General features: G+C 40.8%; 1 protein-coding gene across 1 annotated transcript in view; it reads right to left on the bottom strand.

The window, feature by feature from the left end:
* Positions 1 to 19,232, bottom strand: part of ARMH3 (armadillo like helical domain containing 3) — a 123,441-nt gene that overhangs the window by 81,894 nt on the left and 22,315 nt on the right. The window contains exons 14-20 of the mRNA XM_071446213.1: positions 18,818 to 18,911; positions 13,938 to 14,039; positions 9,419 to 9,477; positions 8,045 to 8,110; positions 6,899 to 6,968; positions 5,372 to 5,432; positions 2,682 to 2,770 (exon numbers count right to left, since the gene is read on the bottom strand). Of these exons, the coding sequence (XP_071302314.1) occupies positions 2,682 to 2,770; positions 5,372 to 5,432; positions 6,899 to 6,968; positions 8,045 to 8,110; positions 9,419 to 9,477; positions 13,938 to 14,039; positions 18,818 to 18,911 (541 nt within the window). The remainder of the gene's footprint in view (positions 1 to 2,681; positions 2,771 to 5,371; positions 5,433 to 6,898; positions 6,969 to 8,044; positions 8,111 to 9,418; positions 9,478 to 13,937; positions 14,040 to 18,817; positions 18,912 to 19,232) is intronic.

Below are 19,232 nucleotides of genomic sequence, written 5' to 3'. Positions count from 1 at the left end.
CCTTCCATACTGAAGACAAAGCATCCACAAAGGAAGAGCATCAATCCATCAGATGACACTCAAGTGGTTTTCCTTAATTAGAGATTAGCTAACATTAGATTTGGCAAGTGAACAGAAGGCTCCATACACTGCTACTGCTTCCACCTCCAGCCTTTATCTCAGTTCCTCCACACCCAATACCGACTCCCTGCCCCCAGTATTCTCTTTGTCTTCTTCTCCCACTCAATTTTCTGCCTGAAAAAACTCTCCTCCTTTTATGTGCCAGGTATAACTCTCTCCCTTTCTTCCAATACTTCCTTACACAAATTCTCTCCAGCTTCTTTGTTCCACTCAGCTCTGCTGGGGGGCCTCCACTGCTATTATCCACACTACACCACAGGGGCATTGCTTAAGTCATCACAGACTTTGTCATTCTAGAAGACAAGTGTGGGCTTGAAGACCTTCTGTGAAGCACACCTGATGGGGCAACCAGGTATCTCAGACCTTACAGTGAATAGCTGCTCTCTTTTGGCTGTTCATCCAGCAGCGATAACTAACTCTTCGATCCAAAACAAAAGCCTGATGGTCATATGAAGGGCAGAAATTATTTCAGAAGTCTTGTGCTCTGGTTTGGAATTGTCTGTCACATAGATCAAGACCACAGAAAGAGACATTCTTTCACATCAAAGGCAGCAGCATTCTGAGTAATCAAAGAGCAACCTTGACAGGGTCAGAGTTAAGTACGAAACAGATCTCAAGACAGGGCTGGCAATTAGCATTTATTCTGCAACTTATATAGCATTCTAGAAGCACACCTGGAGCAGCCAGGACCTGCCCTTTTACAGGTGTATGCACCATTTCACCCAGGGTCTTCCAGCCTGTATAAACCACTTATGCAGCTACAGAAGAATCCCTGTTCACCTCAACATCCTATTAAAAAATAATAATTTTGAAACATTCTACAGTAGTTTACTCTCAGAAAAGGATCACCTAAAATACACAAAAATCTATAGTAAGCATGGAGCTCTTCAGCTACATCAGGTGTGCCAATGTTTCAGTTCCTTCACAGAAACCTGACCAACCCAACCCAAGTGTTTTTATATTACTGCTTTGCTTTCAAAGCATGTGCAGTACTTAATACTTCTGAGGCACTTTATGCTTCCAAAGGTCTATATAAACACCAGCTAATTAGAGACAGCTAACAAGAATATCCCAAAATGCTGAATCTCAGTGTGTAGTGAGTATGTTAATTTTCTCTCCTTCCCTAAAACAGGGAAAGTTAGGGATTTAAAGATGCCAACGAGTGTGCTCCCTGAACTGTGGAAGAATACTTTCAAGCAAAAGGTGCTATATTTCAAACTTCCATTCTGCCAGTGCATAGAAAAGCAGAAAATTCCAGCCTGGCCAAATAGAAATGCCTCTGGTTCACTGTAACTGCTGAAAAGATATCACACACATTGCCAGATGCAATTTTCATTCACAACAGACATCCACATTCTACACACTCATCTCCTGAACTGGCACTACACTACATCCATGCCTCTAGGGGCTCTGTTCTGAGGAAAACAACTGAAAAGGAACTGCTAATCCCTTAATTAGTGGCACCCACTTCACCTTCTGCAGGAATAATTTAGAAAGTCTGAATGGGCCACATGTCACACAAGGTGAAAATTCAGTAACTGAAAATGACTCAGGTTGTTGGTTCACGTCTCAGTACCTAGATCTCAGCTGGGCAAGGCTACTGAAGGGAAGTACTCAGTGTCAATTGAGAAGAGCTTCACAAACCACTGATCACTGCCTCTTTCAAAAGCCATCCTCTCAAATTTCTGATGAGAGTTTCATTACACCAGGCAAGTCGCTGATCCTAGGTCTCAAGCACAGCTCCAGGAATACACAATTAGGGCCACGTTCCCTTGAATTTTCATAAAGCTCTTGTTTAAGCTACAACAGCAAGGGGATTAACAGTACTTTCCTGGCTGAGCTACTTCACTGGCTAGATAACAACTGAAGCACAAACCATATCCACCAAAGATGCCTGTTAGGTCTCATCATCCATTCTGCTACTCCCCTCCCCAGACCTCCCACACAATGACTGCTTCACATAAGAGTCCTACAAAGCTGTCCACTAGATTATGTCAGACTCCACAATACTTATTTATCCATCTTGGGATGCAAGCAGCATCAACCAGACTATCTACCATCAACTCAAAGGTCAGAGTTAAAAGCCTCTCTTCCCTCACACTGACATTTCAAGGCTGCTCTCTTTAGGAGCTGCATACGCTATTCAATGCATGAGCATCTCTTGCAGTAAAAGGAAAAGCAAGGTCCATCTCCCTTTACCCAAGAGCCTACCTCCTTTCTACTCACAAATATCTGAGAGAGAGATACTACTCCATAAAACATTACTCCATTTTCTCCAATCAGGTAGAGAGAGACTCAGGTAATGGAACAGAAAAACAAAGACATTTGGATACCATAGTAAGCATGGAAGACAAGGAAGTAAATTAGCTACCATTATGATAATGAACTGGCTTTCCAAAGGAGGTAATTTGCATGCAGCAACTAAGAAGCAACATAAAGATGCTTTAACAGAACTGCTGCTTGCTTTTCAACCCAGCAGCAATGGAACAAGCAGTCATGGCCACAAAACAACCATCACTGTGGGTTTTTCCTGTTTGACTGTCTCTGCAGAGGCCGAGTACCTGACCAGAGCTCCCTCCAAGTGTAATGAAGCCTCACTCTGCATTTCTTCTGGTAGCACAGCAGCTTGTGCACAATCTGAATGCACCGTCTGGAAAAGAGAGGGCAAAGGATTAATGACATTGTATCTTCCCACAATTTCACAGCAAGCCTGGAAATATCACTGAAATCAGCAGCAGAGAAATAGACAAATTCAAAGACTATCAGAGGATGATGGGAGTTGTGACTTTTGCCTCCTAAGGGGAATCAACACTCACAAAAGAAAGAATCTGACCAAATGAAAAAAGGGGCCTGTATGCCAGTTTACACACAATAGGATAGGACTGACCACAAATGCATGTTTGCCATTTAATAAATACTTTTCACCTTTTGCTACACTAACCTAAGGGCCTCAAACTCTACAGAACGAGTTACTTAACTTGCAGTGAGATACTGCAAGCTACTGTAAAATTTGGACACAAGGAAGCTTCTCTGTTTCTCTGGCCCCAGTGATGAGGCTAAAGGAAATGAGGGTGTCAGAAAAACTACAGGATTTTTAGTTTGACTGAGGTGTATGGTTTAATTACTTAAAAAATAAAAGAAATCTATTTCTATCAAATTTTCCAGTCTCCGTAATTTAAGTATGAGCTTTGGAATGTTCATGCAATACACATGGCAAGCTTTGGAATCCCCCAACATACAAGAAGTGCACTTCTCAAGTCTCCAAATCCTGTAGGTCTCTAAAGCATCTAATGTTCATCCAGCCTCTTCGGTGCACAAACATTCTTCACAAATAACATCCAAACCAAAAATACAGTACAATGAGTAAATTCTCTAACGCTATCATTGTGGACAAGACAAAAAATATATACAAATTTGAATTTGTCAGGCCAAGCTATTTTTAGCTATCAACATGGAGAAAAAATAGAAGACTACAAAACAGAAACACCTCTTTCCCCCCAAATCCCTATTTCTCAAAAACACGTTATCTCATTAAAACCCACATCTTTCTGAAAAGACACTGATGAAAGACACTGCACATCAAATAAACATGGAGAAATTAAATTCTAAAAATTTGCATGGAATTTATTCAAAATGAGGTGAAAAGTTCAAGACAAGACTTTAAAACAAGGTTGTAGCAAAAAAATATGCAGAAGGTATGCATTATTCTTTTCAGACCCATAGATAGTCCCAAAAATACAATAAGGCAAGAACTGAAACTAACTTGGAATAAAGGTAACACTATTTATAATCACTGAGCATGACATTAAGTGCTGCATTTCAAATTGGATTCTCATAAATTCAACCAAGAAAAGGAAGCAAACCAGCTAGGATAGACAGCTGTCTTCAGATCAGGAACAGGAACCCCTATGGGGAGAAATCTCCTGTTTCTGATGTTACTGGTACTGGACAACAATGCCCAGCACCTTCTCACCTCTGTATCTGCTTGGCTGTAAGTCAAGTTATGAAGTTATCTGTCCTGGTGGAATGTCTCTGGTTTTTAAAAGTTTCGTGCTGAGGATTCATAATACAAATAATGGACAAAAAGTACTCTTAGTCTATGGAACCTGGATTTCTCTTTTAAATATTAATATGCCCAGCCTTGTGCAGCTTCATATTGTCACCTCTTAAATGTACTGCAGAGAAGTATGACACTACTTGTGCATTCAGAACACCTGCTTTGTCTGCAATAACTGTGTCTGCTATGGGATGGTTTCAGACAGGAGCAGAGTGAAAGGACTGCACAAACATGCCAAAATAAATGGATACAAATGTCCACTGATGGTTGCTACTGCTCATTATTTCTGATGTTATGGGGTTTCTAGATGTGATGCTGCTGTTGAGTCCAAGCATTTCACACCTTTCTTGTGAAACTCCAGAGCATTACACCCATCTACAATTAGCTCTGCAGTTGTCATTAAAAAAAAAGAAATTCTCACAAACTCAATTGAACTGCACAACCCTTGAAAAGGCACTGTAATTGCAAGGTTATTTGGGCAAAACCAGAATATGCTGAAAAGTTACCTTAAGGGAAAACATCCTATGTGTCTTTATCTTTGCTCCAGAATATAGTGCTGTTCACATCCTGGGGAAATTCAGCACTGTACAAACAGTCAGAGCCAAGCCAACAAACTGTCTAAATCCTACTTCTGCCCTCCAGGCTAAAGCAGTACAAAGCATTGGAGAGGCTCCTGTGGGACACAGGGAGTGCTCATGAGCAGGTCTGTCCTCTGGTCCCCTTTTGCCCATTGCTGAGTTTTAGCCCTTGCTGCCTAGCAGCCATCTCAGGCTTAAACCTCCCTCCCTCCCTCCCTCCCTCCCTCCCTTCCTCTCCACACTGCCTTTCAGGCCTCGTGCCAGTCATCCCTGCTTTTTCAAAACTGTCTTTTCTGTTTCTAGACCAAGATTCATCTTCTGGGAAGTGGGGATTGCTGCAATGACTCTGTGTTATGAAACTTCTTTTAGACTGAAAAGCTCTTTGTGTTAGATCAAGTAGATTAGGGAAACAGTCTGAAATTGAATTGCTTTCAATTTTCTGGAACACAGAGGATTTTTGAAGAAGAAAAAGTTACTGGAAGAGTTCATGAAAAGTCATCCCACTCCCCACCAGCCACAAAGTGTTATTTCAGCCAGAAGATTGCTCTACAGGCAGGATTCTACCTAAATTCAAACTTCAAATGAAATCACAGTGAGTTACCCCACAGACACTTACACATAGAGATCCATAGGAAATTCTTTCATCATGTGTGTTACAATGAATTCCACCATCAAATCTGACAGAAAAGAAAATTATAAAGTAAGTATTGAGCTGGCTACTGTTAGCTTTTAGTAGACTACAAGGAAGTCAAACTGCCCCACCTACCTATCTCTACCAGACAATAGTCCTGCTTAGATGAAAGGGATTTCACTTTTTTGTTTGTTTGTTCTAAAGAACAGTAGACATTTACCAGAACTAGAGAAGAACCTACTGGAAACTGAGGGTACATACTGTAATTTGCTTTGAGGCACTGCTTCCCCATATGGTTTCCCCCACCATTAGTCAAATAAAGACTATACCATGACTTCTGATGTTTAGAATTGCTCTCATATTTCAAGCCCTGTCACTAATGACAAATTCCATTAAGAAGCACATTTTAGAAATTTATTCAGAAACAATGCACAACCTAGATGCTACTTAAAGAGACATTGTAAATAACACTTATTTTTCCTAAAACAAATTCTGAAGCAAGTAAAGCTAGTTTGATCTCAACACAGGCTAAGCTTGTGCTTAAGACTAATTCAGGGAAAAAAGAAAAAGTAGAATGTGTCTAACATTTAAGGGCTTCCAGTATGAAGATAAGAGGCAAAGAATATAGAAATACAATTGAGAGAAGCTAACCAATGACAACTGAATATGTGTGGGGGTGTGTTCAACCCAACTTCAGCACGAAATATTTATACCAAGCCACAATTATGAGCTGTAACCTCCTAGGGCAGTAAGAGCCCAGCAGTGTGACTCAACAGTAACTAGAAACAGTGCAGGTGAGGAGTGTATGGGATCTGAGAGCTCTAGAAAGATTATTCATGCAGCTGTTGTGTCTTAGCTTCAACAATCACATTTGAAAATGCTGAAGTCTAAGACTGCTCCTGTACCATCAGGCTCAGCAGCCATTCAGGGATCCAGGCTCCATCCATTTCTGAACTCACATGTGCTTTTGGCCTCCACAGTAACAAGAGTCACAACTTAATCATGTGCTGCATGAAAAGCTTTCAACTACGCCTCCATATCCAAAGGCAAAACCAATCCTAGCTACCAACATTCCTGTTGTTTTTTGGCTCAGAAAAGGCTCAATGCCCAGCAAACACATTCACAAATATGTTTTTGTGAACCATAGGTCTGCCATCACCATATCATCTATAAAGTACTTGTCGCTGCTGCCACACTCACCTAAACACTGAATTTATTAATCAACTGCCTTCCCTCTTACTAAAAACTCAGCTCAAATGGACCAAGCAGTGTCTGTAAAACTTTCTGTAAATGTATGTAGGATTTATTGCTACAGAGCTGCAATCTTGGATTTGTCTGCAAGGTAGCCATGTACAAAGATGGGCATGGATTGCTGAAAACATCTTTAGTATGTAACTGTCCTTCTTCTAAGTCCATCCACTGCTCCATTTAATCCTCAAATCTCATATTTCTATTGCCCAACAAGAGATGCTTCAGGAGCCACAAGCACCCAGGTGCTCTGACAACACTCACCGAGCACTGCACACACCAGCGGGCGGCAGGGCAGGTTCTTGTCTGCTGCTTTCTTCCGATGCCTCATTGGCTGCAAACACACAAAGATGAAAAGAAGTCAGCAGAAGCCTCAAGTGACAGTCTGTATTACTGTATTTTTCAAGCAAATAGTACAATCAGCACAGGCTTCCTTTTGTCTTTTTCTCCAAATGCCATCTTATACATACTAATCCTAAAGACCATGGCTGGAGCAAAATTGTGTCTGTTTTCCAGCATGCTGATACTGGGGATTTGTTTCTCTAGCTGTGTACCTGGAAGGCACTGTTCTACTGAGGGGAGGGACCCCGAGACAAAAACAAATCACACAGAAATTCCTCCCCCTTGGTTAACATATTGATTTGTTTCTGACCCAGAAGTCTGACTGGCATTCTTAACAGTGTGTACAGTAGTCGGTGGCTTTCGTGTTCATTGGAACAGACCAGAAAGGCAAACTGGAGAGCAAATCTGTTGTTAAGGGCTAATGACTAGCATCCTTGCAGTGTGGTCTCCATAAAGTAAGATGTTTGTTTCTTTCTTGAACAGCGAGTGACTTTCAATTGCTGCTTCACTGTCAGATGAGGTGGAACTTTGTGCCAGTACCACAAAGACAGAATGCATCAAGTTAGGATAACTATTCAAGTTACTTGTAAGTGCAGAGCTTCATGAGCCAGGTAAGGACACTTCCATCACAGGAAAAAGCTCTGGAAAAAACACTTTCCTCCCCGAAGGTGAATTACTCCACCCAGAATAAACCAAATAAGAGCACTCAGTGTAACTCCAGCTGGCTATTATGTATCACATGAGGGCTAATGATTGCTGGAGATTAAGGCAGAACATTCTCTCTAGCACTGATTTCCTCAGAGACCTCCTAATACACAGCTCCTCACCAGCTAGACAGGCCTCTGAATTCACTGACAGGGCAAAGAGCTCTTTGTTCTTTGAAGAATGGAGACATTCTGAGAGCAACTTCAAAATCATTCTGCAGCTACTGCATTTCTGTCAGTATTTCCACATGCCTTAGCAGTGTAGGTTAGATGTCTGTGACACAATTTTCAACATATACTTTTCATACATACTCAAATCCTCTGTGCATTCTAAAGAGAAAACAATCTGGAGGAAAAGACTCACCATTCTGTGTAGGTTTACACGAAAATTCATGTTGTCATCATGAAGAAAAGCATTAGCATATTGATCCTATTGAAAAGGGCAAGAAAAGGGAGGAGATATGAAAAGCCCAACACCCTACAGCTGCCTTTCAAATCACATGTGTTTCAGTGTCAAACTCCCAAGATACAACCACCAAGCATTTCTTCTTGTCCCACACATGTTTTCAGTCATACAAAAGTAAACCCCTCCTGATCCCAATTCCACTTTAGAAAAATAAATTGCTAACAAAACAAGCAGTAGTTCAGTCTAACTTTCTCCCCCTTTGCTCATTTAAACTCTGGACTGTACACACCATAATGTCACAAGTTTAACAAGTGCTCCAGGTATATAATACAAGAGGTGGGTCTCCAGCACCAGTTCTGTAACTGTGTGGATAAAGGTTTCTTCTGGCATTTTGATTCCAGAAGCTACTACAGTACTAGCAGATAGGTTTATGAGCTGGTCTACCCCTCAAGCTAATCTCGTTCCAACACCACCTCTAAATTAAAGAGACTTCTCCAGATAATGCACAGCCAGAATAGCTAATAAATATACCCTCTCTTTAATATCAGAACCAAAGAATGTCCTTGTTATGCAGGAACAGAATTTCTTATCTTCTATTATCTATGCAGCCACCTGAAGAACAAGTGCCAAAACCATTTAATTTGAAAAATTTTAAATGTAGATGATTCGTTTTCAGGCTGCACCCTGAAGAAACATTATTACAGAATCCTTACAAGGACTATCAACCTCACTGCTTTTTATTTTTTAAGGATGAAAGGTCTTTATTTGCAAGTAAGCAAAATGTAAATGCCACACAAACACAACCACCATTCAGGACATCAGTCAGCCATTAGAACATAGTCCCCATGTGACAGGGCCACATTCAGCCAGGACTGCTGACAGAACTCTGTGATGCTGCTTTCTCACCTTACTACCACATTTGCTACTTGTCTTGCTTGTAGGGACCTACAAACATGTGACTTACTTTCAGACTTGTATCCTTCTTTGGCAGAAGGGATATGGCACAGCCCGTGTTTACCATGAACAGCTCAGAGCTGAAAGCCAGTAGCACATTACTCATCTAAAAGCCACACCACAGGGTCACTCAAAAGCTTAGAGAGAAAAGGCTTAGGTTCACTCTTTTTTCTCCTCATCCCCAGAAGTTGGCTAACTCAAATAAGATGATCCAATTTTCAAGTTTCAAGTCAACTTTAACAGTACTGCACCAAGTAAGTGTCTGAGGACCTCACCACTCAGTACCACTGTGGACATTCAGCTCCTGGCCCACAGGAGGCAGGGGCATAGAGCCCTGTAACACACCATCAGCTGAGCAGCTTCACAGGGGAAACCTACCTCTGCTATGCATGTCAGGATGATGAGGCACAGCTTGCCACTGTGCAGCCGGTGCTCATCTGCAAAGGAGAGAGAACACATTCTCCATGAGCCACACAAGCCTAGCAAGGCTGAGGAGCAAGACAGCTGTTGCAGCAAAAGAAAAGCCCAGCTTGGAGATTCTTCACAGTCCTACTTCCTCCATGATAGCTAATAGTATTAAGCACTCTCCCTCCAGCCTGGCCACTAAATCCCACTCACTTGTCACCAGTCTGCTCCAACAGCAAAGGTTCAGATTTGAACTTCCAACAGCATTGTAACAATCCATGGGCTTCTGTCACATTCAGTTTTACTTGCACAGATATTCTAAATACTGTCCTTCTGTCACAGCAGAGACACACTGTTCCCTCTCTTAGACAAGGTGGAAAGCAAAACATCACCTTTGCTGTAGGTTATGAAACAAGCAGCAAAGCTTTCACAAAGGCACAGCACTGTGTAGCAAAACAACTGCTGACATTATGCTCTAAGTTCCAAGCTTTAACCCCAAAATTGAGAGACACGACCTACTTTGCTCTTTGCAAAACCATGAAAGAAGGGACTCTGCAAAGACTTAGCATTTTTAGCCAAGAGTTTCACCCTGATCATGTTCCACAACTTCTTATTCATCTCACAACTTCAAACAGCTTTCACCTTGAATGACAGCTGGAGCAAAACAGAGGGGCTAAGGCAAAAGAATGCAATTTTTATTTGGATTATTTAAAACTCCTCTCAATTTTAACCTTGAATATAAAAAAACCCCAAGATACATATAGTCATGGAGTAACATGGGATAGAAGAAATCTCTGGTTCAATCCTTGCTCAAAGCAGGATCAGCTAAGATCATGTTATAGAAGGTACTGTCAAATCAAGCACATTTAAAAACCTTCATTCTAAAAAATAACATGCCTGGACCACACACCCCCAAAACCCACAAAAATAAACCAACAAAAAACAACACACTCATAACTAAGTTCTGAGAAGGCTCCACATTGCACATTCCCAAGATTTCCAAAAGCTGTTCTAAAGCACAGGAGTACTAAACATGCCATCGCAGACTTCTGCCTTAGACTCAAACTCCAAGGAGAGGGATATCTGAAACAGTCAGACACATTTTCATATAAAGCAGAAGACAGCACCAGCCAAATTCCTTCTTTGCAGGTGACTTTGACAAACACTTTGCTAGCTGGTGTGTATATGGTAATTATAAAACCAGATAGAATGGGCTTAGCTAGCTGTTCTGTTTAGTTTGACACCTGTTTTGTTTGCTTTTCTATGCTGCTCAGGGACAGATATTTACTAACAAGATGTGCCCTGAAGTGTGCTGATTTCATCTTGCAGCACTAAGATGAAGAGGAATTTTGGAATGGAAGAGTTAAAAGCCTCTCCCATCTCCTTACCTCAGCTAAAACGTTTAAGTGTGAAGTTTTGTACTTCAGCAAGAAGGAGAAATGACCTAGAATAAAACTGATACACAGGAGCCTTGTTATTTTTATATTGTAAGGCCTCCCTGTATATTTCTGTAGGTGTTGCTACCACTTCTCTCTCTGGGGATCATGCTGTAAAGGCTCCTGTGCCACACCATGGACTCTGCCCTCTGCCACTGTATTGTGAACACCAGACCATTTTCAGGAGCTGTGGGACAGCTATGCAAGCAGTTACTTGCACACACACTTCACACTTTCGCAGAAACCTTCATTAAAGCAACAAAGCAGACCACTTTCTACAGGGAGGAATAGCACCACAAAACCTGTTTTGCAGATGGGAGAAAATGACACAGAGGTTTTGTTTCTCCCAAGGCAGCTGCCTCTAGCTGACACAAGGGAGGATAACAAGAGAAGGATCTAGCAAACACAACCTATTAAATTGTGCTCTCTGGGATAGGACCAAAACAACTGTCTAGTCCTGGATGTGGAAGAAACCAGTTTCCCCTCTAAGTGTTCCCACCAGTCTCAAGACACAAGGAGCAAATGAGAATTATTCATTCTTCTTGCTCTATTGGTGTCACATAGAAGCACAGAATCATTTAGGTTAGAACAGACCTTTAAGATCACGGAGTCCAAATGTTAATCCAGCACTGCAAACTTCCCAGTAAACCATGTCCCTAACTGCCACATCTACATGTCTTTTAAATATCTTCAGGGATTGTAACTCGAGTACTTCCCTGGGCAGTCCGTTCCATGATTGATCTTATACAAGAAAAAAAATAAGGCAGTGCTGCATCTATAATCAAAATAGAAGGACAGGAACATACCCACTAGAATTAATAAGTATTAGTTTGGAAGGCACACTTTTTAAATGATAATCAGTGGAGCTCACTGCCATGAACTACTGTAGTGGGAAGGAGGTCTATCAGCTACACAAATTTCAGACCTTATACAAGCTAGAACCAAAGTAAAGAAAGAAAGAAACATCAACTTCTGTCTCATAACACAATAAACTCATCTCTCACTGGCTTGTTTAGTAAGGAATCCCTTCTATCAGATTTCATTCTATCTGAAACTAATCCTGTGTGGCAGCTTCCAAGGCCCTGTGCAGACTTTCCATATTACAGTGGCTAATAAGGGCAGAAGTTAAATTGAAAAATATAAAATTGTTCCACAAGAGTCTTGGATCAGCAAGACAGACCCTGAGAAAAGCAAATGAGAATGAGCAAATTAGAGAGCTGGTAAGTCCTCCTCACATGTGTAATCTATTAAAATGACTGAGCCAAGACTGATGTGGTTTAGTTCAAAAGACGAAAGTAGAGGAAACATGAAAGCAGTCTTCAAATATGTAAGGGATGACATATAGAAAAAAGAAATAATCCATTCTCAATATCTATTTTGGAGAAGATAACTAGTAATTAATTTAAATCACAGCAAAGAATCTAGGAAGCACAAAAGGCTTTCTCACAGTAAGGACAGTTAAACACTGGAATGGATAGTCTGAAAATGGTGCTCTATTATCACAGTATCTTCATCCAACCTGTCAGCAAAACCTGAGAAAAGATACAGGTAAACCTGCCTGGGTTCCAAGGAGTTATGGTTTAACCCCAGACAGCAACTAAGTACCAGGCAGCTACTCAATCACTCACAATGCTTCTCCTCTCCCCACTGAGGGGAGAAGAATTGGAAATAAAAGGTAAATCATGTGGGTTGAGATAAGAACAATTTAATAACTGAAACCTCATCATCATAATCCTGATCATCATAATAATCATCAGCAGAGTGAGAGAGGGTAACACAACCAAAGAGAAACAAGTGATGCACAATACAGTTCATGATACAATTTCTCAGTGCCTGCTGCCCATCCCATCTCCAAACAACAATCATCCCCTTCTGGGTAATTCTTGCAGTTTATACCGGGCATGACATTCTGTGGTGTGGAATATCCCTCTGGCCAGTTCAGGTCACCTATCCTGACCCTGCTTCCTCCCTGCTTTTTGTGCACCTCCCCACTGACAAAGCACTGAAAAGTCCTTGACACAGGATTAGCACTACTTAGCCAGAGCCAAAATATCAGTGTGTTCTCAATATCATTCTCATCCTGAATCCACAACCACAACAATGTACCAGATACTAAGAAGAAAATTAACTCTGTACCAGCCAAAACCAGATAGGGGTGCATGAAGTTCCTTTCAGTCCTAATTTCAATTATTACTTTTTCTTCAACTAGCTTACTTACTGAACAAGTGCCAGATAGCCAAACACAATTTCACTGCAAGCTAGATAAAAGGAAACTGCCTGCTCTCTTATTCAATGCTAAGCATTCATGAAATTCAGTAATTGATGTATCATAGCTCTGCAGATATCTTCATATTTCTATTGTTATATCAACTTAACAGCAAAAGTCAGTAACAGCCTGAAATACGGCACAAAGATCACTTGTTATGTTCACACTGTGGTCCTGCCCTTATAACCACTGGGCAAAACAGCACCCTTGGGTACCCTGAGCAGGAGATTAAGCAATACTTCAGCTCCAGCAAGCTGAAATTAACCCCCATAGAACTACAGGAGCAACAAAAAGCACAACAGACAGATACTTTCTCAAGCAAATTACTGCCAGTGCAGTCTAAGTTGCTGCTGCCCTATTTATAATAACAGAACAACCTGTTTAACCAAAGGACAAAGGAAATATTTCCTTCTAATGCTGAGCTTTGCCCTCTGTGTCAGTTTCTAAGTGTTCTTAAAAATACAGCTCTGGTGTCAGACTTGCCCTCTCTGACAGATAGTTGTGAATCAGATATACTCACACCTTTGGCACATAGACAGGCTTGGTTATTAGGTATTATCTTTTATTATTACATTCTTTCCATACCTGACATCTCTCCTGCCAGTATTAGGTCTCTCCTACTTTCATAAGTCTTATCTCACAATAAGAAATCACTTAATTTTTTTCAAAAGGTGAAATCTTCAATCTTTTTATAAAGAGACTCCACTTCTATTTCTGGAGTCACTAGGCATGTTCTTGTGCCCTCCTGACTTCAGAAGCACTGTTGGCTGCATCCACAGGCTTCACTTACCTTTTGTGTCCTGCATCACAATCGAGCTGTACTTCAAGAAGGTTATCAGCAGGTTGCTCGTTTGCACATCAGCATCCAAAGGCAGCTCTGCAGAGCTTATAACTGGAACAAAGCAGATAAAACACATTTATCCTATACAAATACAAGAAATAACCATACAGAGAACTAAGACACAGACTCACAGGTCTGGGGTAGGATCAGCCTACCTGCAGGGCCACCTGACCTCCTCCTCCTCCATGACCACCCAGGAAAGATTTTGTTATGAAGACTGGTACCACTGCCTCAGAGACCACTTCTCCTGCTCTAAGCAGACTGTGGTACCCTGCAAAGTGATATCCTTCTGTGTGCTGCCCTGCTCCTCCTCCCAGGGAGATGAGCCCAGAGTTTTAGCACTCATCAACATCCCCAGCCGAGGGAAATCAGGATATTTACACTGATATCCAATTAATTCTTACAGGCAACACAGATAACAGTCACACGATTCCCATTTTGTAAAAAGACGTGCCCAGGAAAGGCCCTTCCCTGTTTCAGCAATTTTGAAATGTTAGTTCCAAAAGGTCTGTGTCAATTCCCTTCTTCCCTCTCAATAACAGTTTATCTTGCAGGAGCAACACACAAGACATAATGTAACAATTATTGCAGTACCAAAGAGATAGAAAAAGAAGGCAGAAACAGAAGATCTACAAAAACCAAGAAGCAAAAGCATCACAGCTTGTGCTAGGTACATCCCAACCCAGCAGGAAGCAGAACTGTACCTTCCATACCCTCAGCAGTTCACTGGCATTTCTCTAGCACACCAGCTGTACTTTTGACACCCTAACCGTGGACATCATCAGCCTCAGACTCTACAAGAAGCTGTTTCATCTCCTCAGCTAATTGCACAATGTGCCTCCTCACTCATTCCCCCATTCCCCAGGCAGGATCTGAAGCACTGAGTTTATGAGCTGTCAAGCCTCTATCATGTGACTGAGCCACATTTTTACTGATGACTGAGCCTGAGCTGTCCTAAAGGGCCATTCTCTGCCTTTCCATTTGGAAAGCTTTACAAGAAATATTGAAAGGGAGGAGAAAGATCAGTGGGAAACATGCATCATGCATTTACCTGCAGATCCTGTCAGATAAGTCTGATACCATTTAAGATAAAGTAGCTCAGACAAAAAAAATCCCCAAGCTGATGGAGCTAGCTTAGGAATATTTCAGTAGAGTACTTAATACAGCTTTGTATTAAAAAAATTAAAAGTGAAGGAAATAGGTGGGAACCCATAAAGAAATTTAATTTAAATTAAATTTCTTTTCTATTTCACATCAAAGATCTGGCAAACAAGATACAATTGGAGAAAGTACTGGTCTGAGAAAAAATTACTGCTTGAATTCTGTAGACATCAGTTTAGAGAATAATTCTTTGTTTTTCTGTGTGACCTGGACATAATTGCTTGATAATGAATCTGCTAATGGCAGAAAGTTGGGATGTGTAAATACAGAGGAGTATCAGACTGCACACAAAGAATGGGATAAAAACAAGAACAGATAATAAACACAAGATGAAATTAAACAATGCAAGCCATAGGGTCAGGAATTTGGGGATTTATTTCCATGGCAAGCTGAGAGCTCATCAGCTGCAAACAAAATATCATGATCAGATGACAAGGTGAGAAGCTACCAACATGAAGGGCTGAGGAGCGCAGTTCTACTCCTACATATATCCAGAAATGCACTTCCAGCAGAGAGAAACACTGTAATGCCCTGCACTAGGTGCTGGTGAGGCCTTGTCTCAACCACTCTGCATAATTATGCACAAGATGGGTTCAAAGAGGACAAACTTGAACAAATTTAAAGACAGGCTAGTGTGTTGACCAGAAGAAGAGAGTCCCTTTCTTGTGAGACAGCAAAACACACACATGTGAAGAGCAACCTTTGTTTCAAGGGAGGCTTAACGCCATGACAAATGGGTATGAATTGCCAAGAAATCCAGGTTGCAAAGTTGAATATTTCTAACCAAGGAACAAGATGCTGAAACTGCTCCCCAACAGAAATTACTGGGAAACAAATTTAACAGATTCAGTCAGAGCCTGATAAATTCAAGGGATTGTATGCCTGCAAGCACAGGGCACTGGGCTCAAGAGTTAAGGAGACCTTTTCCAGCTCTATGCAGCTATCTTGACATGGCAGTAACATGACTGTTCTGGCTGCCTAGGGGTGAAACACAGATTCTCACATTTAGGAGGTCATAGATGGCTTGAATTACGATTGACCAAAGTCTCTCTCTTCCCATGCTATAAAAACAGCTTAAGACAGGGCACCTTTTGCACTGGAAACAGACTTGCAGACCACTAGTACACACATTTTAAGTATTTTATCATGTCTTTTCTGCCCATCCTTGGGAATGCTCAAGGCTTTTCTGAACTTATAGGAAAGAAAAGGGCATTTATCATGAGATTGGACTTTTTAAGAAGTGAGGAATTACATCTGATTGTTGGATGACTAGGTTGGGGGCTCTGAGGGGAATTTCATCCTGTACACAACTGTATTTTGGTTCAGAGAAAAGTCTGCTTTAATATAAAATACCTTTCAAAATTCAAGGCTTGTATCTCATCACCCTGTAATGAGGCAAGTCAGGCTTCAACTCGGGCAAGAGCAGGCACAGAAGGATGAAGGAGACAAGCCAAGAGTAAAATGCAGGATTCTTTAAACTGTGCAGCAAGAGGCCCAGAGTACAGCAGAGGTTCTCATGGAATTCAGGATTACACAATCACCTTCAATACAAAACTGTAGCCCTTGGAAACGAGAGGTCAAATAGATCAGTGTAACTTCACTGTTTGAATCACATAAAAAAACATAATGGGGATTTTAGGTTATAAAGGTTGCACATTCCCAGGCACTAACTGTTTAGTTTAGTCCACTCAGTCTTGAAGACCTGGGGCTCCTGACACATTACTCATGTGCCATGTCTGTTGGCAAAGTCTGTGCAATGAGACTGGAAGCTTTCTCACTCCCAATATTATGAATAGCTCAAAGATTCAGCTAAAAGTCTGAAAAATGTATTTATATCCCCAGTGGATCCTTCTTGAGCTGTTACAATGAACGTAGTGAATGAATATTTAACAACAGTAAGCAAACTGACATTTAGATAACTATGGTGACAGGCACACTTGATTTACATATTATGGATAAACAGTTTCTAGCAAAAGCCTCATTTCTCAAAAAAAAAAAGGAAGAAATCACTCTGAAGCACACAACTCTGCTTATCCTGGTTAATGATACAGACCTTTTTTAACACACATTTTGAAACTTTACAAGGTTTTAATTTAGACTATAGGTTAACAGCCAGAGAAATTTCAAACTAGAATATGAACCCCTTTTTTATCCCAGACAGCATAAAAGAAAAGCACCTGAAATTCACTGATGGATTTCTACATGTTAATGTAACTTGTAAACAGTTCAACTACACATTATTTCAGTGCAGTAAAGAGAAAGCAGTCTTATCATTCCAAAGCCAAAAAGCCTCTTGCTAACTGGCAGCCATAGGCAAATTTTACAGCTGAGTTGCAAGACCTTATTAAATGAGGAAAATTCTGACATCTCTTTAAAACAACAGTACTCAAGCACCACCAAACTAAACCAAGCCAAGGGCCACAAAAAAAAAAATCACATTGTAGGGATCAACAAGGTGACAACAGATAAAAATAAAGCAAGCTTCCCAATGCAATTGCTGCACATAGAGATCAGATCCTTTTCTTAAATTTAGTAACCATACAAGCCACAAGAAGCCTCAAACTTCTCAAGATCACTGCCTCTGCTGAAAGCAGGATGGAGGTTTTGTTTTGATTTTGGTTTGTCTTGTGGTAAATGAAAAAATAAAGAAAAAAAAGTGCAAGCAAGCTGTAGATGTAGGTAAGCACAAATTCTGTCAGTTGTGTAATATGGTGTGGGGGTGGATACATTTGCAATGAACACGTTGAACAGAAGCCCACAAAATGCCCATCCCTCCACATTTTATGTTATATGCACACAGAGACATAGGGGACTCTTTATCTGAAGCTTTTGTTATCCATGGCAACCAGATAGAATTCATCCATGAGGAGGATCATCCTTAACTAGGGTATCAAATGACCTGAATAGCTGATATAACTGAGTAACCCAGGCTGCTTTTCCCCAGAAATATTTCCAAACTGTGCTCTATTCAAATTGACTCTGTTCCTTCATTAAACTCTCTTCAGCCCAGATGCCATTAAAGTACATGAAAACAGCCATTTCATTTCTTCTCTTCAACTAGGCTATATCCATCCATACCTTAAAATGAAAGGGTTTCATTTTAGATGATTTCAAAGCATATTTATGTGGACACATAACATCTCATTTAGAAGAGAGATCTCAGGTTAAGCAGTCTTTTACAAAGCCTATCAAAGAAAAGGCAATAAGAGGGAGGAATACTTCCACACCCAGACTGAATTCAAATCCCAATTAATTCAAAGCTGAAGACAAGTGCATTAAGGACAAGCAGGAATCCACAGCAATTCTCTGTAAATCTGTTCCAATGAGAAATAATCCCAGGCAAAGGACCTGACACTAGAAATATTCATAAGTAAAAGCCTACACAGAATAACTAATGGGCTGGGTGTACTTTCATGCAAATATTGGGGCGGTACTATTTTCAGAAGGAATATCAGCATAATTGCATTGAGCAATACACAAGGCAAAATAAAAATAAATTTGAGTCAAAGAATCTTGCTCATTTTTAGCAAGGCATATTGCTCCAGGAAGAGACCACCAAGTTACATCTGCTCCAGACAGACCTCATTAGCTGTAGTCTCCAGAAAATAGTTTGCTAGTTATTTAACAGTTTTAAATTCTTTTTCCTCAGGATATCATTGCATTTTTACCATCTGAAGAAGGTGGGGTGGTTCCAAGTGGAGTGACAGGTGTGGTTGGAACTGGGCTCGTTGGTGATGTCATCAGGCCCATTTCAGGATGGCTCTAAAAGAAAACACAAATGCACAGGTCAACTGCTTCCCCAGGCACTAGAAACACTGACCACTACTTGTACTGTTCCATGCTCTTGCACAATAGACATGACTGAAGAAGTCTCAAGAAACTTCAACCTCTTCTCCAAAGAGCCAGGCCATGGTTCCTGACCTTGGATGTCTAACAATTAAAGTGTACATCAATTTCTCTACTCCACAAAACAAAAATACATCAGAAAGTGGTGGCTCTCTCCAGCAGACAGAAAAAATCCCCTTCCCTAATGTAGAATGGGAGAAGATTTGCAAAAGCCTACAATGTTAATAGCTTCTAATT

This window comes from Agelaius tricolor, unplaced genomic scaffold, assembly GCF_023055355.1.
Source record: "Agelaius tricolor isolate 1412-34295 unplaced genomic scaffold, bAgeTri1.0.p SCAF_22, whole genome shotgun sequence".
Lineage (NCBI taxonomy): Eukaryota > Metazoa > Chordata > Aves > Passeriformes > Icteridae > Agelaius > Agelaius tricolor.
This window is presented reverse-complemented; position numbering and strand designations above follow the sequence as displayed.